The 27,342-nt window shown below is 39.1% G+C and overlaps 1 protein-coding gene across 2 annotated transcripts in view; it reads left to right on the top strand.

The window, feature by feature from the left end:
• The window catches only part of ttc7a (tetratricopeptide repeat domain 7A), an 88,014-nt gene that overhangs the window by 2,880 nt on the left and 57,792 nt on the right, over window positions 1-27,342 (top strand). For both annotated transcript variants that reach the window (XM_022684975.2, XM_007255779.4), the window contains exons 2-8: window positions 785-968; window positions 5,316-5,479; window positions 12,765-12,933; window positions 19,481-19,611; window positions 20,368-20,492; window positions 23,832-23,910; window positions 26,001-26,170. In XM_022684975.2, coding sequence (XP_022540696.2) covers window positions 839-968; window positions 5,316-5,479; window positions 12,765-12,933; window positions 19,481-19,611; window positions 20,368-20,492; window positions 23,832-23,910; window positions 26,001-26,170 — 968 coding nt within the window. In that variant the 5' untranslated portion in view covers window positions 785-838. The remainder of the gene's footprint in view (window positions 1-784; window positions 969-5,315; window positions 5,480-12,764; window positions 12,934-19,480; window positions 19,612-20,367; window positions 20,493-23,831; window positions 23,911-26,000; window positions 26,171-27,342) is intronic.

The following is a 27,342-nucleotide window of genomic DNA, read 5'->3' as shown; positions in this document are numbered from 1 at the left end:
GAAGTTGGTATACATGTTATGGCTGTTATCGTGACATAGTTATATAGTGCACATAGCAGCATGTTATGCCTAAGTTGACAACAATAGAGAGGCTATTCTTCATGTTACAAGTCGGTGGAGCATCAGCATGATTATGAAGATATTATTTAAAGGTATAAATGCTACATAATGCTATTTTTATATAATGAGACCTTTTCTATGTTTTTTGAAGATTTTGTTGCTTTTCCATTCATCATGAAATTATCAAACAATTTAAATAGCAGCCAGATTTTTATTTGTTTTTGTTGTTTTGGACATTGACAATTAGAGTAGATTTTACACTGTTAAAATGAAAGGTTCCTGAAGGTTCCTATGAAGAAACAAGCAATTTGGACTGTTTACTGGCATCAAAAATGAAATATATGGGCATGTATTTCAAAGTGCATTTAAAACATTTGGACAACATTAAGGAAAGTAGGTTTGGGCAATTTTCATATGTATACATGAATGCATTTTACATATATTTCTATTCAAATTAGGAACATTTGATAGAGATTGTACTTAAACATCTCATTTAGTTTCAAATGTTTTTTAAGGAGCCACAGGTTCTTCTACATGGCATGTAGCATGACTTCAGAGAACCTTTATTTATACACTGTAGCCTTTAGTTTAAATGTTGAGTTGCCACATTTTAAAGTATTGAAAATGTATTGAACTTTCAATACATTGTGCAACTCCAGTCTGCACATGCTCAGTTTCCTCTCTCTTACTCTCTGCCTGTCTGTCTCTCTCTCTCTCCTGGCAGTGTGCAGTCACTCCACTGGTGTCAGGAGACTACGGACACCGAGACATAGCCGGGATGTCGTCCAGGATTTCCTTCTCCCAGTACCGACTGGAGGCGGAGATTGAGCGCTGCCGTGCCGAGTGCCAGTGGGACAAGATCCCTCCTCTGCTGGAGCAGCTGGCAGCAGCTCGGCTGCATGAACACGGTGAGTTTACAGACTTTCTGCACTGCTGCTGCTGCTCTGCCTTTTACTCTTCATTCTCCTGAATGGTGTGAACTGTGGACTTTGTACTTCTGCTGGCCAACTCCTGTCATGGGCGACTGATTTAGCTTGTCAGTCTGATTACACACAAGTTTGAGATGTCAACACTGGGAACATGTGTGCACTGGCCGTTTGGAGAAGTTCAGATTTTCTTATGACTAGCCTGATTTTACTGCTTTAACTCCCTCATCTATCTTCTATTCACTCTAACCTGGACACATGACCTCATATGACAATGTCCCACATTCACACACACCCATTCAAACACACACACATAAACCACAGCCCATATTAAAGTAAACAAGGACCAACTGACTAGCCTATGCAGTGTGGTGTGTATTGGTAATTCAGACAAAGCAAGACAAGACAAGTTTCTAAAAGTCAAAAAGCTGCAAATGGTTCCCTTAAAATGGTTCCCTTAAAATATGTGCCCTTTGGGCCATATATTCTATTAAACACTAATCAAGCTTCTGCTTCTGTTGTGGAAATGAGTATCATGCTCATATGTGTCATAATCTCTAAAACAGCTTCTATTTACAGCTTTTCTATTTACTGCAGCAGTGGTGTTTCTCATTCCTGACTGAATAAGTGTGATCCACAGGCCTATCCAAACACTCCTGTTAATGACTCCACTGTTAGAAGCTTTGTCGGCCTCATACCAATCTCTTGAACTAAAAAAAAAAAAAGAAAACTGCATAAGGCTTGCTTAGTCCCAACTCTCTTGTAAGTACAGTCCCTCATTACTCTGGTAACACCTGTGTCACTCAAATGTTCAGTTGGACTGAACACAACAATCAGCTATATTTCCACTGGTTTATCAAATCCATCCACTATTTAGTCTTCTCACAACACACAGGGCATCCCTTAAATACTATCAAACACACTGCAACACCTGTGTTTTGATAAATGTCATATATTCCTTCATATACACAGCATCTGACAGCCTTAATCCTGGGCATTGTCTGTTATAAGGAACTATGGTCAAAATAAAATCAAATAATGGTTTTCCTTGTTGGTGTAAAAGCATTAATTAATGTTCAACTTTGCCAGTTGGCTTCTTATTTGCCAGCTTCTTTTTGAAATAATCTATTTGCCCTGCCTGCAGCATTAGAGGTTAAACATACCAGCAATCAGAAACCGTCCAAGGGTCAAACAGGGCAATGTAATATTAAAGGGTAGGTGAAGATCAGGGTTGAAATACAAAAAAATACAAAAACAAGGTCGGAACACGAGAGAGTCAACCCAGGCAATGGATAACACTTTGTGAACCAAACAATACTTAAAGAGGAGTGTGTGAAGTGGGGATGTATTCATAGTAAGGTGAACAGGTGATTTTGAAACTCAGGTGATTAACTTCCTGGTAGTGCCGTGTGCAGTGTCAGTGTGAGGTGCATTCTGTGTATCGTAGTCTAGAGGCTGGAGATCTCAGGTAGAGCTGAGTGTGGGGGAGACAGGAGCGCCTTCAGTGCCAGGCATGACACTGTTCTTCCATAAATGGTGAATAACTTGCAAAATAAGTGAAAGCAGCAGTATTAAAAATGCATTAATTACATCTTTAAAATATAATTTTATTACATTTAATTTTAAGGCAGTTGCCCACCCAAAAAGCTTACTATTAAAATGTATTAACTGCCTAATTACAATTCTATTTTATAACACTAAATTTCAATGGACAGTCATAACTCACTTGTTAAATGGTTAATAATAGGAAAGGCCAATAACAGGGATTTCAGGGCAATCTGACATTGAAAAATATGATATTTGTTTTTGTGATACAAAGTGTGCTACACAATATTGCACTATTGTAGATATTGTCAGTTGTTAAAAACTGCACCTTTCATTAGAACAAGCTTCATGTTTAAATTGGATGGAGTTCAGCAAAATTATGGGACAATATTTGGAAAGCAGTTTTAAAAAATTGTCACCACTGGTAAATTTTAATTTATGTCAAAATAGTGTGAAATTATTGTGTTTTGGGAAAACACTAGTCTTTATTTGTCATAATGCAATATTTCGTAACATATCTACCAGCCCAAATTAGGTAATACTTTTTACCAGTGTAAGGTTTAGCACACAAGCTTTCTTCATTTAGTGATTAGTACCAGGTATAGTGTTTAAGCAGCCCATTCACATTGTCTTGCTGTTTTTCTATACCACTGGAAGGGTGCAAAAGCTCCATTCAAACAGGAAACACTCTGTCTGCAACGCATATACAAAAGACCTTAGAAAGGGAAAAGAGCGTTTTAATGTGCCGCCTGGCCTGACCTGCCAAAGCAAACACCACTGAAGTCATTAAGTGCCATTAGAACATAACAGTTCTATCTTAGCCACATATTATCTTGGGGAAAAAAGCATAGCAGTTTGATGACCAGTGGTTTTCCTATCAGAGTCGATAAGATCCCGGCACACATACGCAGGTAGCGAAATGTTTCTTTGATTTCCCTGCAAGGAAAAATTCCTGGGTGCTGCAATTAGGATCCTGATTTGGAATTAGGATTCTTGGCTCTGACATGTCCAATGTTTTCAGATGGCCATAAGACATTGGTCTCTGAACAGGTGTGAGGTCTGAACATTGTCTTTTGAATGATGGTTAACAAAGAAGAACTAGAAATTAGTATCTTTATTAGGTACCATATTTTCTGCACTATAAGGTGCACCTAAAATCCTTTAATTTTCCCAAAAATACCCAGTATGCCTTATAATCCGGTACGCCTTATGTATGAATTTTATAAAGTTATAAGGTTAAAGGAGCAGTAAAGCTCTGTTAAAGTCCAGTGTTATTCCAGAGTTTCACTGTAGTTCACCAGCACCAAGACTGGAGCATTATTAGTATTAGCATTAGCCGTTCAGAGGTGAGTATATCGGACTGTAGTATGCGTGTCTACCATGTTAAAACAAGCTATGTAGGACGTACCACTAGCTAATATTGCCCTGGCTTAAAAGAACACTCAGGGTTCCCTAAGTGCAGCACTATCGGGCGGCATTAACAGCTAACTGCTAGTGCTTAGCGGCTAATGCTAAGGCTCCAGCCTTAGAGCTGGAAAAAATTGTGATTCTAAGCTTTCTGTAAATAAAAGGAAGTGCTTTACTCACCCAAAAAAATAGTTTTTAGGAGAGAAATCTGTGTAGATTAACATCCAGCGCTCATTTGACATTTGAACAAAAACATTTTTTTTGTACTTAATTTAGCTTTACTTACTTACTTAAGTAATTCCCCCACCATCACCCAGCAGCGAGACCTGCTGAATTAGAAGGAAAACAAGATGACACCCCTGTTCCTTATTATTGTCGCTTAATGCGCCTTGTAACCCAGTGCACCTTATGTATGAAAATTAACTAGAAAATAGTCGTTCATTGATAGTGCGCCTTATAATCCGGTGTGCCTTATAGCGCGAAAAATACAGTATGTTATTGTACATAATGTTTGCAGAGGATGCAAGTATGTGTCTGTACATTAAGCCTTTTCCAGTAATCATTCATAGGGTCAGAGGGTCAGGTCACAATTACACAGGGTTAATACAGGATTATCCAAACTAGAAAAAACAGAGAATCCACCAGGCAAAGTCAAAACCAAGAACTAACTAGAAACACAGAACAAGCAAGCAGGAAATGTGGGAATACAGAGAACAAGGAAACCAGGAACACTGGAAAACTAGGAATCCAGCTTGTAATTGCAACAAATGCTTTTCACTTATAAAAGCGGGCACAAAATGACAACATACCATCACTGTATGTAAATGCAAAAACCTTGTATTGCAAAAATATTTATTTTTTACACAAGAAAGAAAAAAAATCAGTTCAGACTTTCAGTGGACCATTTTTATTGATGTGTTTATCATCAAGCTTTCGACACAATGTGAACAAGAACCAACAGGTTCACATTATGTAACCAAATGAAAATTGGCGAATAAAAGGAGATGCATAGTTTTATCTTAGCTTACATCACTTACTTTTACAATACGTTTCTGAATATTTAATGGAAACCATCAGTAAATCAACAGTGTATCCATTTTTGTTTATCTTTATGAATATGTATTTTCCAGTTTTTCTGCAGCACAAAATGTAGCACTACCTTTCTGGGGCATTGTTGCCGATCTAACTGTTCACTGCTTAACACATATTGTGAAAATTGTGAAAATGCTCTCATGAATCTTATATATATATTTATTATATTTTTATTATAATATTAAAGTATTAGTGATGAGTGTATTACTTAGCAGTTTAACTTAATAATTAATGCTGTCTCTGTCTTTCTCATTGGCTTCCTCCCTCTCCCTGTGCTGTGTGAAGATGACTATGGGACACTGCTGTTGGCTGAGGCTCTGTTAGAGGAGTGTCTGCTGGAGAACTTGGCTTTACTGAAGAACTGCACACCCCTGTCTGAAAACAACCAGCCCAAACTAGCCAGGGCCAAAGCCCACCTCAACAGTATCATGAGCAAAGGACGCCTTGAGGTGTGTGCCAGTGTCACTTTCTAATATACACTGTATCTGAGAGAGTGTGCAGCAAACTTTTTTCCCTCAATTTATAGGTGTGAGACACTGTTTTTATTCAGTGTTAAGAATTTTCTCAACCTTTGGGTCACAGCTCAGATGTGAGACATAACACTTCCGAATGTGTCAGGAGTGAAGAAAGTGGAACAGTAAACTCACTATACTCTTATAAAATAAGGATTTGCAGCCTCAACTCCAAAAAATATGGGATACTGTATGTTTCACAATGTAAATGAATGTAAATGCAATTTATACAATGAATTGCAAATGTCATAGACCCATATTTTATTCACAGTAGAACATAGAACACATATCAGATGATGAAATTGAGACCCTTTAATGAAAAACATTAACTAATTTTAAATTTGAGAACTTGATGGCAGCAACACATCTTGTACAACTGTTGGTTGTTATTTGTTTATGCTGTCTGAGTCAATCAGAGGGTCTTGGTTCCTCCTAAGGTTCCTTTCTTTTAGTGTGAGTAAGTTTTTATTTGCCAATTTTATTTGCCTATACATTAGTGATGCACACCATTGTCACTCCCACAGGTAAATAGGTTTTGAATTTTGAACCATTTAGACCACATACAGATCACATTTATCCTTCGCATGATTTTTAATAGGGAAATATAGTGTTACAACATGTACAGTTATAGTACAATGCTCTTTTGTTCTACATGGTGCATCTACAGTTCTGACTCGAAATACAAAATGAGGAACAGAAAAGAGGTTTACACAGAAAGATAGTTTTGGAAGAGTCTGACCTTGTTATTAACAAACTCTGTTACTACTTTTGACAGTGAATGAAAGTTGCTGTTAAATTTGATACTGTGTTGATATTGTTAGCTTGCCAGATATTTGAAGTGGCCTACAACAGTTTGGGACCCCTCATTTAAATATCTTTTACTGTAAATAGCTAAGCAGGTTAAAGATGGCCTCATTGCATAAAGTTAAAGATTACATTTTCTTTATTATGTGCTGTAGGTAAGATGTCCTTTTTATTATATTTTATACAGTTTAAAAATATCAATAAAAAGAACCCTTTTGACCAGTGATACCTCTTGGAAATGCCCTTTGTTGGCATCTAAAACCCTTTAAAAGTTTATTGGAAATTTGTTGCTTATAGGCTACTACAGATGTTCTATGACAATCTTGGCCTGTTTTTTTGAGACCTTGTCCACATATTTTTGCAGATCTTTTAACCTACCTATTTGTAGTAACAAATATTTTGGACAAAGGTCCACACATTTGCGTCAACTCTGTGGGCTCTATTTTAGCGTTTTTACAGGCAAGGGTGTGTTTAAACCATCACTTTAAAACCATCATGCCTATTGGTGTAGATATATCCAAAAGGGTCTTTGCTATGTAAACAACGCAGGCTCAAGGCTGCTATTTAAATGACAATATTTTTATTAGGAATTTGACAGAAATGTTTGTAGTTTATAGAATAAAACAACAATGTTCATTTTACTGACATAAAATGTTTTTTTTCTTCATTGCTTATTTGTTACTTATTTTTTAACCATGGTTTTATTAGAATCTCTGGCTCTGGTCCTTTGTAAACCCAAACAGATCCTGAGCATTGCTTATCCCACACATTAGCTCATTAGCATCATTCATTATTTACGTTAAATCGTGTATAAAAAACAGTAATGCTAATATTGTTATAAACAGCATTTCATGCCACATATGCTGTTTTTATACAATTTATAAGTAAATCTTTCTCATCAAATGTATGGCACCAGTGTCCTTAGGGTATGGTAATGATAAAATATCTTTACTACTTTTGCAGGGCCATGACCAACATGAGTAAATAAAATTGTGTTGCACTGAAAACATAGGAACACATTATACACATAATGATACACATACTTTTTTTTTTTTACCTGTAACAGTCTTTAAAATATTGTTATTAATAACTATGACTTTAAATTGAAAATGTAATATCTCTTATACAGATGGTAGAGATATAATCTGATCAGGTCATATTGTGGCTGTCTCAGCGCTGGCCGCATTTTACGTGCCAACATTTAAGATCATTCAGCGGAATGGCATGAAGGAAATGTTTCTGAAACTATTGTCATGTCTTAGCCCTGTCTCATGTCTCTGTGTGTTTTCCTCACGTGACCTGTACTCCTCTGTGTCTCTTGTCAGTAGATTTCCACCATGTGTTTCTCATTTGTAGCTCCGCCCCTTCCCCAGGTGTTTCCAATTCTAGTGTGTTTCCTGTTTCTTTTAATAGATCCCCTGTGCCACTTTGTCTCCGTCGGTCTTTGCACTAACCCCTGTTGTTTGTCTCTCCGTGTCTCTTTGTGATTTCAGCTTTCGCCCTAGCCCTAGTTCCTTGTTTACATCTTCTTGTTTCTTGTTCCCTTTAGTTCCCTGCTTAGTTTATTTATTCTTGTCTAGTTTAGTTTTTCCCTGTCTAGTTTAGCCTCTTGTTAGTTTTCCTTGTATATATCCCTGCCTTGTTTAGTATTGTATTTATTCAGTCCCTCGTTTGTTTCTTTGTTTATTTACTCCCAGTTTATTTTGCTATTTATTATCTCTTGTTGGTTTAGTTTATGTTCTCTGGTTTCTCTCGTTTGTTTTGGTTTTTGGTTATTTGTTTATCTAGTTTAATTTATTTAGTTCACTCCCTTGATCCTTGTATATATCTCCCTGTTTTATGTTTAAGTGTTTACTTGTTTCTCATTTCCTGGTTTATTTATATTTATTTATTAAATTATTCATTTCTCACCCTACCTGCACTTGCGTCCGTCTCCTCGTCTCCCTGCCTGGGTCATCCCCATTTTGTCAGGTCTTTAGTCTGTCTGCTTCTTATGTCTGTGTTATTCTCAGGTCTGTGTTTCATTCCCAGTGTTTTTCCACTCACCTGTGTTCATTCGTAGCTCCGCCCCTTCGTCCCAGGTGTTTCCTGTTCCCTGTGTGTGTGCAACTCTATTTAAGTTCCGTGTTCCATTTCCCCGGTGTCGATCCTTGTACGTTTATCGTCTGTCAGTGCTCCATGTTTTCCCCAGTTTCCTCAGTCCTGTTTTCAGTAACTCCCTGTGTATTTTGTATTTGTTTTCGTAAATAAATCCCTTTTTGTTTGCATTTGCGTCCGCCTCCGCATCCTCCCTGCACCCGCACTTGACAGAAGGATCGACCCCCATATGGACGCAGCAAACAAGTGGACCGGCTCCAGGTTGGCGATCCGCCATGCACCATGCGGGACCCCGGCGTTGGAATCCCCGAGGCCTAAAGGACGCCACAGGCCTCGGGGTAGACGTTCTAAGGGGTCCCGCCAGCATGAAGAGGATCCCTTTACGGGGGAGGATTTTCTTGGGGGGGCGCTAAGGGTTGGTGCGTTGAGCCTCGGGTCTCATCCCGTGTTTGGCAGTAGCCATGAGACGCCACGCTCCGTGAAGCCAGCGGATGGGACGCCACGCTCTGTGACTCCCGTGGCTCATCCGCGCTCCGAGAATCCCACGGCCGAGACGCCGCGCTCCGAGAATCCCGCGACCGAGACGCCACGCTCCGTGAAGCCAGCGGATGGGACGCCACGCTCTGTGACTCCCGTGGCTCATCCGCGCTCCGAGAATCCCGCGGCCGAGACGCCGCGCTCCGAGAATCCCGCGGCCGAGACGCCGCGCTCCGAGAAGCTCGCGGCTGAGGCTCCGCGCTCCGAGACCCCCGCGGCTCTTTCGCGCTCCGAGAAGCTGCAGTGCCTGTCACCCACGTGGTACCCACTGCTTCAGCTCCAGTGCCAGCGGTGCCCGCCGCTCCTGTGTCTGCAGTGCCTGCCACCCACGTGGTACCCACTGCTTCAGCTCCAGTGCCAGAGGTGCCCGCCGCTCCTGTGTCTGCAGTGCCTGCCACCCACGTGGTACCCACTGCTTCAGCTCCAGTGCCAGCGGTGCCCGCCGCTCCTGTTCCTGTACCTGCTCCAAGAACAATGTTTGGCCCTAGGCCCCGTGTCCCTAGGCCAGCAAGGCCTCCTGACTTTGCCCCCAGTACTGTGCCCAGGCTGTCCCCACAGACTTTTGCTGGTCCTGGGCACCCTCCTATGTTTTTGGTCCCCCTGTCTCTCCCTGTCCTGGTCCCCGTATCTGTGTTCGTTCATGTTCCTGTCCCCTTAGGTTTTTTTGTTCCTGTCCCAGTCACTGTGCTAGTTTCTGTCCCTGTAAGTGTATTTGTATTTGTTCTCTCGTCCACAGTCCAGTCTCTGTCCCAGTCTAACGTCCAACCCCCTGTCCAGTCTTTCGTCCAGTCTCCGTCCCCTGTCCAGTCTTTGTTCATGTCCCCTGCCCTGTCTGCATCCCTGCCCGATGTACAGCCCTCTATCCAGTCTCAGTTCTCGTCCCCTGTCCGGTCTCTGCTTTTCCCACCTCCCCAGTCTCCATTCCAGTCCCAGTCTGTATCCCCTGTCCAGCCCAATGTCCAGTCTCCGTTTATGCCCACTGTCCAGTCCCCTGTTCAGTCTCATTTCCCATCCCCTGTCCTGCCCCATATCCAGTCTCCATTTGTGTCTAGTGTCCAGTCTAACGTCCAATGTCCGTTCACGTCCTTAGTCCAGTCCCCTGTTCGATCTCCAGTCCAGTCCCCTTTGTTGTCTAGGGTCCAGTCTGTGTTTCAGTTTCCTGTCCCGTCCTTTGGCCAGTCTCCTCTCGTCTGTGCTCGGTCTTAGTCTTGTTTGGTATCCTGTTGTGTTTTCCACCCCCTCTTGCCCGGCTCCTGGGGATCTGTTTTTACGCGCCCCGGGAGTTGCGCGTTAAAGGGGGGGGTTCTGTCAGGTCTTTAGTCTGTCTGCTTCTTATGTCTGTGTTATTCTCAGGTCTGTGTTTCATTCCCAGTGTTTTTCCACTCACCTGTGTTCATTCGTAGATCCGCCCCTTCGTCCCAGGTGTTTCCTGTTCCCTGTGTGTGTGCACCTCTATTTAAGTTCCGTGTTCCATTTCCCCGGTGTCGATCCTTGTACGTTTATCGTCTGTCAGTGCTCCATGTTTTCCCTAGTTTCCTCAGTCCTGTTTTCAGTAACTCCCTGTGTATTTTGTATTTGTTTTCGTAAATAAATCCCTTTTTGTTTGCATTTGCGTCCGCCTCCGCGTCCTCCCTGCACCCGCACCTGACACATTTCCTGACAACTATCCCATTAATCTTTGTTACTGTGCTCACTGGGATAACACACCAATGGGACAAAATGTATTAAAACACTTCATCGTATGTGACAGTAAATTAGAGGCTCAAAGTTATTTTTTGGCCACCTTTTAGGTCATGCCAGTGTCATTAGTTCAAGTCACATGAGAGCTTTTTGAAGTAGCATTCTGCTACTGCTGTGACTAAATTTAGACTGCAAAGCCTCTGTTGAAGCATCAGTATCTTTTGAAAATCTGATTAAACTTGATTATTTCTGCCTTTTATATACTTTTTCTCCTTTAATATGAGACTTTATCTGTCCTGTTTACACATTAAGTTCAGCTTCATTGCCCTTTTTGGAAAACATGGAAGAAAACAAAGATCGTCTTACTTCTGTTAATGTTTCTAGAAAATTCTAGACCACATGATTTTGATTTGTGACAGACTACTTAAAAACATACTTCTTTTTTTATTCTTAATGGTTTAAATTGTTGCATCAATGAAAGAAATCTATTTTAACTCTTAGAGACCTAAAGCTATTACAGCATGTCCAACTACACTAAGAAAATACATATTGTACCTACAAGGAGTTGTTGGAATCAGATACTCAAATACTATATTTGTGTGAATGTAATAAGTTCAAAAGGAAAAACAATGCTCTACTACTCTGGGTCGCCTCTACCATGGATAAACAATGAGTTCTTTAAAGAGAATGCGATGGTAGCTGGGTAATAAACAGCCTAGATGACAGGCAGTTATTCAAAATAACTACTTTCTGTCTAGCAATCAATGTCGTGGCATGTCTATCAGTCAACAGTCTTTCACCAAGAGGTGCACTACCCAAATTAGTCTCTGAAGGCCTTTTTATAGGTCAGTGGGAAAGCACTTTCATAGCTTTCTGTGGCAAGACATAGTGTCTACTTAGACCACACCTGTAATCATTTGCATATCTGCCTGAGACATATATAACTGCATTCCGAAAGGTGCAGCAATCCAAGGTGCGTTATTATTACTCAATAATTGTATAATAAGTGTATAAAGGCAGTATCATGTTTTTTTATATACATTAATTGTAAACTGTCCAGTACACCTGATTCATTTCAGTAACTCTGTAACTTCAAGTGGATCTTTTAACAATGCCATAGAACAGTGGTTCTCCACCATTTACCACCCACGGTCAAACTAAAAAACTATACTAAAAGTACCGCATACAAGTCATCCACAGGAACATATGCAAGCAAACTAGGGATCAATAATATAGACAAGACATGCAAGACACAATACATTCATGCTATTGAAATGGGGCAAGTCAAGGATCATCTAGAAGAGAATTTGGCAGTGGCTTGCTGATGTACAGCCTGGATGGCAGTTAATCAAAACAACTACTGTATGTGTATCATTGATGAGGCATGTCTAGCAGTTTGTGGTCTTTCACCAAGAGGTGCACTACCCAAACATAGCCTCTAAAAGCATTTTTATAGGGATGCAGGGGAAGCCCTTTTTTGGCTTTTTGTAGCAAAACACATTTAAAGCACATTTAAAAATGTATACTCTAAATTTCAAAAAGAATGCTGCAAACTACTTTAATTTCGAAATCCAGAAAAGTGAGAAAATTAATTTGATTTTAGAGATTTAGGGCCCTATTTTGGCAATCTATAGCGCATCGGGCAATTGCGGATCATGCAGCTCGGTTTAGGGTGTGTCGGTGTGTGTTTGGTATGTACTAATTCTCTTAATTAATCATTGGTATGTTTGGGTGTAACGTAAAAAAAACAAATCTGTGTGTCACTTGCCATGTGCACTCTGACTTTGGCTTGTTCCTATTTTAACATACAGTGCTTTATGCATCTCAGCAAAGGATACTGACCTGCATGTTCAATAGAAGAGCCAAAAAGTTTGGCTCCATTGAAAGCCATGTTTGTTATAGTAAAAAAATGTAAAGACTCTTTTACCGTTTTAAAGGTTTTTCATTTACACGTCTAAATTATAAACACGATTCTTTACGGAGAAAAAAGTTGCTCTTCTTTGGCATTCCTTAAATAATCCTTAAGGATGTGAAGGACCTTTATTTTTAATAGCGTTTTCTTTAGTAAACATCCTTAATCTAGTATTTGTCTGTGTTTCTACAGCCACGGTACCTGAACGAGGCTCTCCTCCTGTTGGCGAAAGTGCACTATGTTCAGGGACGCTATCGGGATGCCCAGGGCATGTGTGCTCGAGCTGGCATCGAGGACTTCACACGCGATGAGCAGCCCATTTACCATCTGCGCCTGCTGGCAGAGGCCTTCGTCATCAAAGGTACAAAGCACTTAGAAATGACTCACGAGTTTGTGTAAGGGATTCCCGTTTTTCTAGTGCTCTTAGATGGAGTCCTCATGCAGAAATGAGGTTAAGCTTATGAGGTTATCAGAGTCAATTACTTCGTATTGATTAATTTGTATTTGGTTTAAGTACTTGTACTTGATGCCTGCTTTATCACTCTGCACCCATACAAAGAGTGTGTTTAAATAAAACCCTAATCCATGTTGAAACAAACAGTACTTGTGATTAAAGAACATAAAGCAGGGTTTAGATGAGATGACACTTGGCAAAGTGGCCACTGTATTCTATCTTGGACTAATTAGGTCTGCAGAATGGCAGAGTTCCCAATCAGCAAACTGTTCTTCCAAACAGAGTCGATGGTCGAGCCGCTCAGCAAATGGCTAAACTTGGATGACCGGAGGGTTGTGTAGGAGTTGTTGGATGTCTGAAACAACATTTCCATATAAGTCCCTGAAACCCCTCAGCTTGGGCTGTTTGAATGCAGCACAGGAAGTTTCTCCAGAGGCTCTGGAGCAATGCCATGCCTTAGATTAGAGCCTGCCTCAGGTACTTTATTCTCATGCTGGGCTCAAAATCAGCAATAAACTGTTTACCACCACAGAACAGTAGAGATGTGTATCGACAATAACTTGCAGATTTGATATATTGTAATATATTGTGATTCTGTAAACAGGAATAGATTATTAAGATTGTTTAAATCAAATTTTAGGAAAACTCTTGTACACTGTCTGGCAAAAAAAAATTGCCACCTGGATTTAAGGAAGTAAATGATGTAGGGTTTATGCTGCAGTTGGTCAGGTCTATGTGCTATGTGCTGAAAGAATTAGGTCAGCTGACTACCTGAATATAATGAATTTAGTGTATTAGACCGCAACCCTGACAACAGGGGTTCAATCCCATGTGAGGAGTGGTGTGTTTATTTTTTTTTTTTCCTTTCTTCTTGGGTTTACCTGCTTTGAATTTAACTGTTCATGCAATTGGGTTCAACAACCCTCTGGGTTGGAGAGCTACTAGTCTGTAGCACTCCATCTAATTACACTTAATTTCCCAAAACAGAGCAGGAGATAAAACCTTGTTTCTTGTGCAGGTCGACTTCTACTTGGATGTGTGTACAGTGCCTAAAGTTTGGTCAAAATATGGACACACCTTCTCATTCAATGTTTTTCTACATTGTACATTAATATTAAAGACATAAAACAATTAAGGAAGACATTTGAAACTACATAGTAAACAAAAAAAATGTTAGTCCTCCACAATCCCCTGATATAAATCCAGCTAAGATGATGATTTGTTGATTTGATATGAGCTAGAGCAAACTACTGTTCAGCACGTCCAGAAACTCCTTCAAAATGCTGAGAAAACTATTCCAGGGGACTCTAACTCATGAAGACACTGATATTAATATACCAAGAGTGTGCAGATCTGCCCTTAAAGCTAAATGTGGTACAAAATAATTCCACATGTGTTCCTGTATAGCTTTAATATAGTTTTCAGTATAAATTTGCAATGCAAAAAAATCATAAAAACGTAAGAAAACACATTGAAGGAGAAGAGGTGTGTCCAAACTTTTGACTGGTACCGTATGTGGAAGTGGGTGTGTTTGCTTAGCGCTCTCGTTAAATATCTCAAAAATATCTGAGAACAGGAAGGAATGGCTGAAAATGCAGAGATTGGCGTCACAGGCTGAAGAAATAGAGCTATTTATAGTTGGCCCAGAATCTTAGATTTAAAGAAAGCTTTAATGGCTTATCATGAGTCACATGTGAGTTTAAGTGTGTGTAGCCAGATGAGATCTCTGTCCTTCTCCTATATTCATACACACAGAGGCGCACAGTGTGGCCTGCAGTTGAATTTGGAAGTCAGTTTACCTCAACTAAACTCAACGTTTCTGACTTTTAAAAAGGATGAACTTCTTATATACAAAAAACACACACATATATATATATATATATATATATATATCTCCAGTGGCGTCAAGCCAGGACTTGACTCAGCCACTCTTAAACATTAATTTAGCTTCTTTTCAGCCGTTTAGATGAAGTTACATTCCTGTTTTGGATCATTGCCATGCTGCACAGCCTGATTATGTTTCAGCATCAGTTTATGGAAAGACTAAGAATTCTTGATAAGGTTTGCAGTTGGTACATTATGTCTCTCACAGTAGTTCAGTGATGCCAAAAGACCAGAGAAATGTTTTGCAACCTGTTTCGGAAATGTTTCAACAGTTTTTTCCTCAGCTCTTTTTGAAATTCTTCTGTTTATGAGATTTTGTTCTTCTGTTTTTGTGTGCTTGAGGGACTATTGTTGATATACCAATCGCACAAATGGGAGATTACTTGAACACCCGATTGGCTTGATTAACTGTGTATCATTGTTGCAGCTGCTTGATGTTGCAGTAGGAAAGCAGTAGGTCCAGCTTTAGCATGATTGCTAAACAGAAGTGGTATAACAAAATTTGAGCCATCAACACTAAAGCAACAACAGTTAATGCATGTGGTAACTTTGGGATCAGTAACGTGTTATAATTTTTTAACGCAGTAAATTACGCCACCGAATTACGCTATCAAATATACTCCTTTTTAATTAAGCTAAACTCCTGATAAGGCGAAGTCTGATGAAATCTATTATATTAACCAGATAATATATTTCTATGAACAAACGCTTTCTCTGCTGCTCCATGCTGTTAACATCTGCGATCTGTGCTGCGTTCCCTGCGGGCAACAACGAAACCCTCTTAAATACATCTGTGCTGCCCATCCCATTGTAAACACTGTGTTTAAAAGTGCAGCTGCAAATATTTATCATTCTGTGTTAAAGCAGCTTCACACTGCACAGATACAGGCACTGGACCACAGAATCTTCTCTCTATATTTACTTTTTTTGCTCCCACTCCAGGCAACTCTGACCAATCAGAGGAGGCAATGTGCTCAGGTAGTTTATTGCTGCACATTTTGGTGCGTTTAGGTTTATGCCGGTGTGAAACCAAACCAAACAGAGGGAAAAAACACTCCAAGTAAACAAACTCATCATCTGATTCAGACCAGAGAAACCAACTACAGGTGTGAAAATACTCATAAAATAAGGTTCTAATTCAGAAATCCTTACAACCATGCTGAGATGTTTACAATAAAGTAAAAAGTTTCCTCAATCTAATTTATAATTCATTCTTTATTCCAGCACCCAATGTTGGCTTTATCTCCCCTCAAACATACAAAATATATACAAGCATTTTAATGAACACCACTAATATAAATATAATTTCATTTAACATTTCTTACATGTAGTCAGATGTCTAGTAATGATACTAATAATGCACTCCGTATACCCAGGATTGAAGTTAAATAAATTATCTTAAACAGCTATAATCTCTACAGTCTCTAGTCGATATTTAATGGGAAATGAGTACAGTGTGAGTACCATGATGGCTCTAAAATAATAAGATGATATTTTAGGATATTTTTTTGGATAACAGTACGATATGGCTCAGCCCTATTGCCTGTGAGCAATACCATGCCATTAAAAGCTTTATAGAGACTGCATCAATGATAAACAATAAGTGTAGGAATCACAGGGCATCTCATGATACGTTGGCCATGCTTTAAAATATGGTCCGTCCATAACATGTATTTACTGTGGTCAGTTTCATAGAATTTGACAACCAATACTCTTCGCTGCAGGTTTACTGGTTCCCTATTCATTAGGTTAGCGCCAAATTGGGGGTAAGTCTTGGGAAGTTCAATAAAAAAATAAAAATATTGATAATGTATTGCAATGTACAATCATGTGATGTACAATGTAATGTACTAAAAACAACAAAAAATGTTCGGCTAAATATTTTGTTCCGAGTTTGTGAGTGAGATAACTGAGCTGAAAAACAGCAGCACACACTTCCAGACTGGAATGGATGACCTTACTGAGTAATGACTATAAGCACTGTTAGCGTGCTGCCATGTGTCTGGCCACTAGATCCTGGAAAACATCAATCATCTCCACATGACAATAAAAAAGAGCATCCTCCAAGCCATTACGGGACTAATCTCATCACATACTGTCTCTGGCAATGCAGAGGGGTGGAAACAGACCTTCACTGAAGCTTCTGGCATGCCAGGCCAAGGCTAGTTAGGCATCTGCTAGCAGTGGGGTAGAACATTACTCAGATCTTACTGTGCAAATGCAGTCTTCACTCTCGTTCTATTCAGAGTGTAATATTGTTGTAAAAATGTAGTTCTATTGAGCTTTTTGCACTTTTTTGGAATCTGTGTAGAGTACACTACACAGTACTCTATTAATAAGCTCTGAAATATTTCAGAAGAAAGATACTGTACTTATTGTTAATTCAAAACAAGAACAGCTTGAGTTAAAACAAAATACTATTTTGTTAATGATCATTTCGTTTACTGAAGGGATAAGTGATCCAACAGTAACTGGTTCTGTGTGAAAATGTATTCAGTTCTTCAGTCAATGAAGGAAAATGTATTTACTGTTGTGTTTATGTAACCCAGAGATGTTCAGGCTTCACCACCCACTGCACATAACATCATTCTCATAACAATAATGAGATATTTCTGGTAAACACTTGATACTGTGGATCGAGGAATGTTAAATGTCCATATTAAAATGAAACACATATTCATAAATAGAATTCCTCATACGTCTGGCACCTACTATTAGTCATCTCTCAAACTCATAATCATAAACTTCACTTCACTTTGTCATGAGCAAACTGTCCAGTATTCAGCCTTGATCACAAGATAACACTTTTATTAGTAAGAGTGTTCCCAAGCAAGCACCTGAGTTATCATTTCATTGATCAAGTTACACACTGCTGTACCATGACTTTTGGCATGTGAGCATAATCCTGACACCTAAGAGACATTTGCACTTAACGTGACTGCAAATCTGATGGTGTATTTTAATTAATCTGGCCTTCACCTGTGACTGTTTTAATGTAGTTTTTCTTTTAACTTTTATTTATTTAGTCTTTTTATTTTCTGATTTTCTGTTTTACCTTTTATTTATTGTATTTATTTTATTCCCTGTTTTATTTTTGGCCTTTTACCTTTTAATTCCATTAATTTGTCCTTTTATTTATTCTGTCTTCTGTGTATTATTTTATTTCTGTCATTACTTTCTTTATAATCTTGGTGTTATTTTAGCTGCTTAATTTTTAGCCCTCTATTTCTTTATTTGGGGTTATAATTTATTATTTTAACTATTTATCTGTTTGTTTTATTGCTTTACATTGTAGCCTATAGACTTATGCCTTTATTCTGAGTTATTTTATTTCTTCTTAACAAAGTCTTATATTGCTTGGTTGTTTTGTAATGCTTTTACCATTTCATTTTTGTTGTTTTGTTTATAATTTTTTTCACTCATCTGATTAATTTTTTAATTACATTTATTTTTCAGTCCCTTTAAGTTGTAAATGTGTGGCTCCATTGAAAATGAGGGTTACCCTGTAATGTATTGCTGAAGAAAAATAGAGGTTGATTGATTGATTGATTGATTGATTAAAATAGAAAATACGATAAGTAGAATTGTTGTGAAAGGTGATACCATACTTGGTATCCTTGCAGACCCTATATTGGAAAGCCCATCTGCTGCTCCTGTTTTCAGTTCAGTAGATTTTATCATTAGTTTGAGTTGTTTTTTTTTTTTCAGTCAAATCATGCAAGACAGCACATTGGGTGGGGGTTACAGGGCCCAACCTGGGGATGGTCTTTCGGGGGTTTCCGTTAGTAAACTTCATAGCTTGTGATACGCAGAGCTACACAGGAGAGGAAGTGCAGCTGAATTATCTGTTTGTCTTTGGTCTCCTCTGTATTGGCAGTTGTTCCCTTATTTGATTACAGCTGGCGTCTGCTCCCCTCCTCCCTTCCTGCTGCCCAGGAGGTCCACCGCAGATTTATTTGTGTATTAATGACTTCAGCAACTTCCCATGCCAGAGATCTGCTGGAGGTCTGGTCTCCCTGTCTCACTGGGACAGAGAGATGTGGGAATGTCCTACCAATTGTTTTCTAGGTTCAAGGACCAAAGTTCTCCCAACTTTTCAAGATTTGTCTTGTCAGGATTTCAAATATAGCATTTTTTACAGCAGACATGGTTGCAGAGCAGCTTTACAGACATCTGGTAGCAGGACAAAGTCAAACACAATATATACATATAAAGCTCCCAGTGTTTCAGTTTAAAAGCTTTAGAACTGGAGAAAGAAACCATGGGAGGAACATAAAGGGGGGCCCATCCTCCTCTGGTCAGAACTGATAATAAATTATAGATAAAAAGGTCATTACACAGCCACATACTGATATAATCATAATATCAATGAACAGAATATTGAAAGTAATGGTGATGGTTTATTGTGATAGTAATAAGAATAATAAGAATAATAATAACAACTGGATGCTTTACCATCCTGCACAAATGATTATTTATGCTGCTCAAGTACCTCAAGTACCAGACACACAAGGATTCAGCAGGCTCTGGTTGTTCCTGAGTATATGTGTATTTTTGTGTTCTTGTGCAGGTCTGTCTCTGGACCATCAGACCATGTCAGCTGCCTCCCGTGTTCGCCTTTCTGAGAGGGAAGAGGAGTGTTTGTCCTGTTATCTCCGAGCCTGTGATACAGCACTGCTCTACCTGCAAGAGCTGGACAAGGTCTTTGTATTTTTTTTTTTTTTGGAATATGTTCTTTGCTATATAAAGTTGAGAATTTTTCTATCTTTTTAAACTTTCTTTTTACAATTATTCTGTTTTTATTTAATCATTTACTGAGCACCACAATTGTGGTTTCTTCCACTTTAACACCATTGATCTAAAGCAGAACTATGCTTTTCTCTGCCAGTAGATGTTGCACTCGAGCACCAACATCTCACATCAAAACAGATGCTTCTTATTTAGCCACACGTCCTTCCTTACATTTGTCTGCTGAACCCAGCTGCTGTATCTGTTAGCATCATGCAGAAGCCTGTTGTTAGCATCCCGACTAACCTGCAACAATTCTGAGGATGCTGGCTGCTGTGTCTGTTGGCATTTGAGCTCTAACCCTCCTGTGCCTGGCTGTTAGCATTGTGTCTAACATACTGTAATCCTGCAGATCCTGCCTGCTGTCCCTAGTAGCTTTTGAGCTATTCTGATCCTGCTACTCTTTTCTCCTGTTGTTTGCTGCTGTAATAATGTTTAAAATATTAGATTTTGCACCTTTAATTTGTTTAATCAACATAATTCAGGTGTTTGAATGATGTAATCAAGGACATATGTGTCACTAATTTAGTAAGATATACAAGTGTGTGTCTGTTTTTTTGAAGCCTGTATTGTGTAACACAATATTCATTAAATATCCACTGTCATACTGATATTACTCTTACTGAACCATTTAGCCTTTAAACACGTTTCTTTTTTCTGCTTTAATAGACTGTTAGCACACCTAGTGCCAAGACAGCCAAAAGCAGTGTGTCAGCTCCTCCAGCAGAGATGGATCCAGGCTATTTCCTGCAGGCAGCTCTCCAGAGTGCATATCTGTGCCTGCTGCACAAAGGGTCAGTGTGTGTATTAGTATGGGGGTGTGTGTGTGTGCTCTATTGAATATGTACCTGTTAAACATGTTTACATACTATGATCTAAAGGACTAGTGCAAAGTTACAGTGAAGATAATATTTTTTTGTAATTTTTTTCCACTGACAAAGACAAGAACAGTGTAAAATATTAAAGGTAGGTTAATTTTAACAATGAGAGATAGAATATAAAAAAAATCCAGAAAAATATTGTTTAAATTATATACATTTATTTGCGTTTTGCAGAAAGAAATAAGTATTTGACCAAGAATTAATACTTAGTGGTAAAAACCATGTTGGAAAGCACAGCAGTCAGACATTTTTGTAGTTAATGATGAGATTTGTGCATGTGTCAGGAGGAATTTTGTTCCACTCCTCTTTTCAGATCATCTCTAAATCATTAAGATTTTGAGGCTGTCGCTTGTCAACTTAGAGCTTCAGCTCTCTCCATAAGTTTTCTTTGGAAATAAGGTCTGGAGAGTGGCTAGGCCACTCAATGACCTTAATGTACTTCTTTTTGAGCCACTCCTTGTTGCCTTGGCTGTATTTTCTCATCTAACCAAAGCACCTTCTCCCAATCACTCTCAGAATCATCCAGGTGTTCATTAGCAAACTTCAGACGGGCCCGCACACGTGCCTTCTTGAGCAGGGGGACCTTGCGGGCACTGCAGGATTGTAATCCATTACTGGGACTGTGGTCCCAGCTGCCTTTCGATCATGACCCCCGTGTAGTTTTAGGAATCTATCTTACCTTTCTCATAATCAAAGTACACAACCAGGTCAATTGACTGTCATTTTGTATTTCTTCCATTTTCTTATTATTGCACCAACAGTTGTCTCCTTCTCACCCAGCGTCTTATTATGGTTTTGTAGTCCATTCCAGCATTGTGCAGGTCTATGCCGTTGTCCCTGACATTATTTAGGAAGCTCTTTGGTCTTGCCCATGTTGTAGAGGTTGTAATTAAGTCTGTGGATAACATATTCAGGTGCAAATTTTACAAGTAACGTTTGTGTTACGCCCTACATACATGGACAAATGTGTTGCCACCTTTGCTAGAAAAAGAGAAACCCCCAATTTGTTCAATTTCCCCCAAAATATGGAATTCTACAATTTGCTTTCCTAAATAATAAAACAAATCTAATATATTGTTGCCCAATCTTTAGAGGCAGTTACTACAAACAAGCAAGTTCCATACCTATTCATGTCATTCTCCAGGCTGGATGTTTTAACACTTTCAATAGATGTTTGCTAGGATTATGATTAGAGTTTATAGAAGCAATTCTTGGATGCTATTATTTGGTCATTATCCTTTTGAAGATGCATCATCTGTGATGATGCCAGCGTTGTGTCACATTCTGACCTCTCGCAGAAATCAGACTCCCATTAAGCGATAATCTAGAGTTTGTTGTGTGATCCAAAACAACAGGAATTGTGTACACGGTCAGATTCTGGCTAGGAGTTACACAATTCAACACAATGTAATCTAACCATCTCCATGTTTCCCAGTAGGTTTCTTTAAAAGCTTTAAAAGCTGTTGTTTTATTTGTGAACATTGAGCTGACATGACTTGCCAAAAGCTCCAGTTTTGTTTCATCTGTCCAAAGAACATGGTCCCAGAAGCATTGTGTCTTGGCTTTTTCACAAAATCCAGTCTGGCTTTTTAATGCTTTTTCTCCTGGGTCTTTTTCCATTGAGCCAACTGTCGCACAAAAAGTGATGGTGATGTGATTTGACACCGATGTACCTTGTGAGGTACCTTGGAGTCCTTGGAGTTTAGCTTCTATCTTTTTGGAAGTTTTCATTTCCTCTTTGTCTAACATTTACACTGCCTTTCTGTTGGGCATGGGGTCATTTTTCCTCTTGCGGCTGCATCCAGGAAGCCTGGCTACACTCCCAGTCCCCTGAATAACTTTACTACTGATATTTGCAGTTGTAATCACAGGAACATTAAGGTGATTGGAGAAGGTTCTGTCGGCTTTACTTTTAACAAGTTTGTCTGTAACTGTCTCTCTGTTTTCCCTAAACAGCCCTCTCTTTTCTCAGAAAATCTACTAACCTGTGATAGAGAGAATAGCAAATCTATCATTGCTAGTCCAAGCTTGGCTTGTCTAGATACTGTACTATGTAACTTTGAAGGAGCTGCACCAATTACTTGACAAACTGTGTCTTCAAAGGGACTATCTGTTTTGTTTTCCTGCTGGAAGCTCAAGGAAGGCAGTCTGAGACTTCTAGTGTTTACTGCACAGACTCTGGTTTCAAATTTAGTAACATTGCAGACAAATTTGCCTATATCTGTAACACACACTTAACTCCGAAGCCGTTTCTGAAGCCGTACACATGGACAATAGAGACAGAATTCCATCTTCATTTGGGCTGCTACTAGGAATGCTGCTGTTCCCAAAATGTGAATGTTTGGTTAAAAGAAATCAGTCAAATCAATAAAACTTATCCATATTTAATTTGACTTTTGCATATGTTTGCATGCTTGTTTGTATTTACATGTTATTTACAAGTACTAGAAGAGAAGAATGGTCGTATGTACTTGTGTTAAAATGTAATACTGTAGAAGACTCACAGAACTTTACATGTAAACAGGACAAAATGAATCAGCAGTGATTTTTTTAAATAATTTTTCTCCCAAATTGTACCCTTTTTTTTGCAGCCATGCCTTTGTCATTTCAATGCAAAGGAATGACTCCACTCAGATTTTCTGTTAATAAATAAATCCATATTTCAGGGCATCCAGTGTCATTCAGGAGGAAAATGTAAACAGGACAAAATGTATCAGGTTTGGAACATTTTGTTTACCCCGGGGTGAGATAACAGTGATTTTTTTTTAAGAACATCAGTCATTTTTCTCATAGTTTAGACCCGGACTTCCTAATATGGGTATGATGCTGACGCACAGTTTTGTAGGGTTATTGCCGCTGGACATGAGGCCAAAAAAAGAAACCACGTAGCCATTGTCCCATCAGACCCAAGGCCTGGGCCTGGTTAGGACATTATCTTCTCCTCATGTCCAGCAGGTGTCCTCAGTGCTCCTCTACTAAAGGCACTGAATGGACTTGATTTTGCTTGCTGAGACACCAGAGGGTGTTAAAGCTCTCCAGCATTTATCTCCTTATCAATACCCCAACCCTGATTCATTCATAGCTTTTCATAGCAGGGCTTGTATTGACATCAGACACTGAAGTCTATTCTGGGCTTTCCTGCTGTACTCACTAGAGGAGTGTTCTATTTTAACCTGATCTGTCCTCATATCGCTCTCTTTTTAATCCTACCTCCTGTCTCTGTGTTCTTGTGTCTGTGTGTGTGTGTTTTAGTCACCTGGCTCAGGGAACTCACCAGTTGCGTCTGGTTCTGAGGGTGGTAGAGAGTCGTGGTTCTCAGAGCTTTCGAAAGGTGAGACATCTTTGGGTCAAAGAGGCGAACATTATTATTATGTAACCCAAAATCATAAAGGGCTAGTTTAGCCTAGTCTTAGACTTTGGACAGCATAAATGAAAAGGCAGTATTTCAGACAGTATTCAAACATATTTCATGTTTTGTTTGGTCAACATAATTTCATTGATTTAATACATTATTTATTTAAAACAGTTCATTTCTGCATTTTAGGCTTATAACACATTCCAAAAAAATGTGAAGGTAAACATGTACAACTTTGTAATGTTGAAATTCTGTGTCCCCACATTATAAGGTGCATTTTAAGCAACACTTGTAATAATGGGACAATAGTTCTAATAGGGAAGCTGAGGGAGGCACCTAAGTAAGCAAAACTGAAATGATTTCTCTCCTGAAAACTGTTTATTTACGTGAGAAATGTGCTTATGTTTATTTACAGTAAGCTTAGATTTCCACTATTTTAGCGGTTAGCAGCAGCGGTTAGCAGCACTTAGCGCTAATAAATGCTGCTCGACAGCGCAACACTAAGGAACCTTGGGTGTTAGAGTAAGCTAGGGCGCTATCAGCTAGCGGCTCATCCCATGTAGCTTGTTTTAACACAGTAAACACGCAGACACCAGTTTGATATACTTGCCTCTGAATGACAAAAGAGCTAGCGCTGTTGTTAGCGGCTAATGCTAACATTGCTACAGCCTTGGTGCTGGAGACAATTTGACCGGTAGAAATCATACAAATCCATGGCAAAAGGATTATAAGGTGCACTGTCGATTTATGGGGATATTAAAGGATGTGACTTATAGTGCTAAAAATACAGTACAAACTTGTATCAAATTGCCCACCTCCGTTCGCCCCCAGCATTCCAAAAAAAAGCATTTTAGGCCAATGCTGCCAAAAGGCTTACAATGCTAGTGAAAGGGGCAAATTAATTCTGTGGAATAGCATGAATTCCAGCTGTTGCTGAAAATATCTCTATAATATTCATGTATTTCCACTGAATTACTTTTGCAATGTGTCCTCCTATCCAACCTGTTCATTCATGCTTGTTACATAATTTAACGTGACTAACATGACGGGGCACCCAGAAAGCTACCTCAAGGTTCTCTGTGTATAAACAGTTTTTCTTAAATAAACTAACTGCACACTATCAAAATTTTCAGTGCCTTGTTTTGAATGTCAGGGCCCTCAGAATTCTACCAATGAAGTGTGGCGCTATGAAGTGTGCAGCTATTTAAGTTGGGAGCATCGGCTAAAAGTGTGGAGCTATTTAAGTTGGGAGCATCGGCTAAAAGCATTGTCATCAATGTTGCATATTCTGAATTTCACAATTCTCCACACATACTCTATTGTGTTCAAATCACGACTGAGGGTCAATGCAGTACCTATATCTTCATCTGCAGCACGTGGTTTTGCATTGTCTTGTTGAAAAACCCATGGCCATCCCATGCTGGAGAATATATTGTTTTGAAGACAGCATATGTTGTGTCTGTACAGACACAATCCTATGGCATGAGATTCTTTTGGAATTGTTGCTGTTAACAGTATAAATGGTGGAAAGGTTTCCTCTTTGGCCCATACCACACAGGCCCATTTTTCCCCCAAAAAAAGATCTGGATCACTGATTTGTTTGACTACAATATACGTTTTTACTGTGTGGTGGTGCATGTCAGATGCTTTTAGGCTCAGAGAAGTTGCTGCCTCCTCTGGACATAGTTACAATAAGGCTTCTGGTGTGCTTCTATAGTGCTTGTCAAAGGTTTGCAAAAGTAATTCCTGGCTAGTGTGTAGTTTTATCAGCTGAATGTTGTATAATGGTTCTTGAGGCAGTGCGGTTTTTGTCACCACTTTCCATGAATTTCCCCAGTTTTTATTTTTCCCGCCACTTTTGTTGGAATGTGTTGCAGGACTAAAATGCAGAAATAGATGTTTATTAACAAATTAAATGGATAAAACATGCAATATCTTACTGTCTGGAAAAAAAAGAGTCAAAGAGAATGTGATGTAATGTTGTAAAAAAATTTATACAAAAATACAAAATCTGAAATGTTGCCTTATTGTTTTTCTCTCATAAACACACTGTTTTGATTGTACAGGGAGTGTCGAGGAAGCTAGCAGAGGTCTTGCTAAGCTCCGTCAGTGAGGACAGTTATTGGGGGCCACTTTCCCACCCACCCCCCGCCTGGCTGCACATGGAGGGGGCTACCCATCCAAAAGATACCATCTATCCTTCCTCCAGACCACCGCAGCGCTACAACACAGAGGGGTCAGACACATACACACACAAACAAACACAGACACAACCACACACTGACAAACACACACACACATATTTGTTATTCTACAAAGTCAGAACATGGGGCCATCCATACATAGGTGATGGTGCTGTGTAAAATCTCATTTTAAATTAACAGTTACAAAAAGTAAGTAACTATACAGCTCTGGAAAGAAATAAGATACCACTCAAAAAAGATCAGTTTCTTTGATTTTCCGAATGTAAAATCTCTGGAATATAATCAAGAGGAAGATGCATGATCTCAATTAAATCAAGCTGAACTGCTCGAATTTGTTCACCAGGAGTGGCATAAAGTTATCCTAAAGCAGTGTGGAAGCCTGGTGGAGGAGAACATGCCAAGAAAACTGTGATTAAAAACCAGGGTTATTCCACCAAATATTGATTACTGAACTATATTGATTACTGAACTTTATGAATATGAACTTGTTTTCTTTGCATTATTTGAGGTCTGAAAGCTTTGCATCTTTTTTGTTATTTCAGCCATTTCTCATTTTCTGCAAATAAATGCTCTAAATGACAATATTTGTATTTGGAATTTGGGAGAAATGTTGTCCGTAGTTTATGGAATAAAACAACAATGTTCATTTGACTCATACATATATCTATAAATAGCAAAATCAGAGAACCTGCTTCTGAAACTGAAGTGGTTTCTTAATTTTTCCAGAGCTGCATGTAACTGGAAATGTCTAAGCATAATCCTTAACCAAATTTTCACCTTAATATAAGTAAACACAAATTACTGTTTTTAGCACTAATTAAATTAATATTTAATGTTTGCATACAACCCTTAATACTGTAGTTTGTCCCTGCTTTCTAGTTTGTGTCTAAAAAGTCAGAACATTTGAGTCTTTGAAAATGTATAAAAACCAGCACAGGCACACATACACATTCAGTCTTCCTCTCTTCTCCAACTTGGCTCTGTCCCCTGCTGTTAAATCCATTTCTGTCACATTATTTGTGTATTTACTAGCAGAAAGGACAGGCAGAGAGAGAGAGAGAGGGAGAGATAGAGAGAAATAAAGGATGGAGGAAAAGATAGAACAGAAGGCTAAATGGGGACATGAACTCACTGTGTCTTACTGAGGATTAGTGGAACAGCAGGACACTCTTTTACTTGTGAATATATTACTGTGGAACTTTAT

The sequence above is a fragment of the Astyanax mexicanus genome, chromosome 7 (genome assembly GCF_023375975.1).
Source record: "Astyanax mexicanus isolate ESR-SI-001 chromosome 7, AstMex3_surface, whole genome shotgun sequence".
NCBI lineage: Eukaryota > Metazoa > Chordata > Actinopteri > Characiformes > Acestrorhamphidae > Astyanax > Astyanax mexicanus.
Note: the sequence above shows the minus strand (reverse complement) of the source record. Positions and strands in the feature narration are given on the sequence as shown.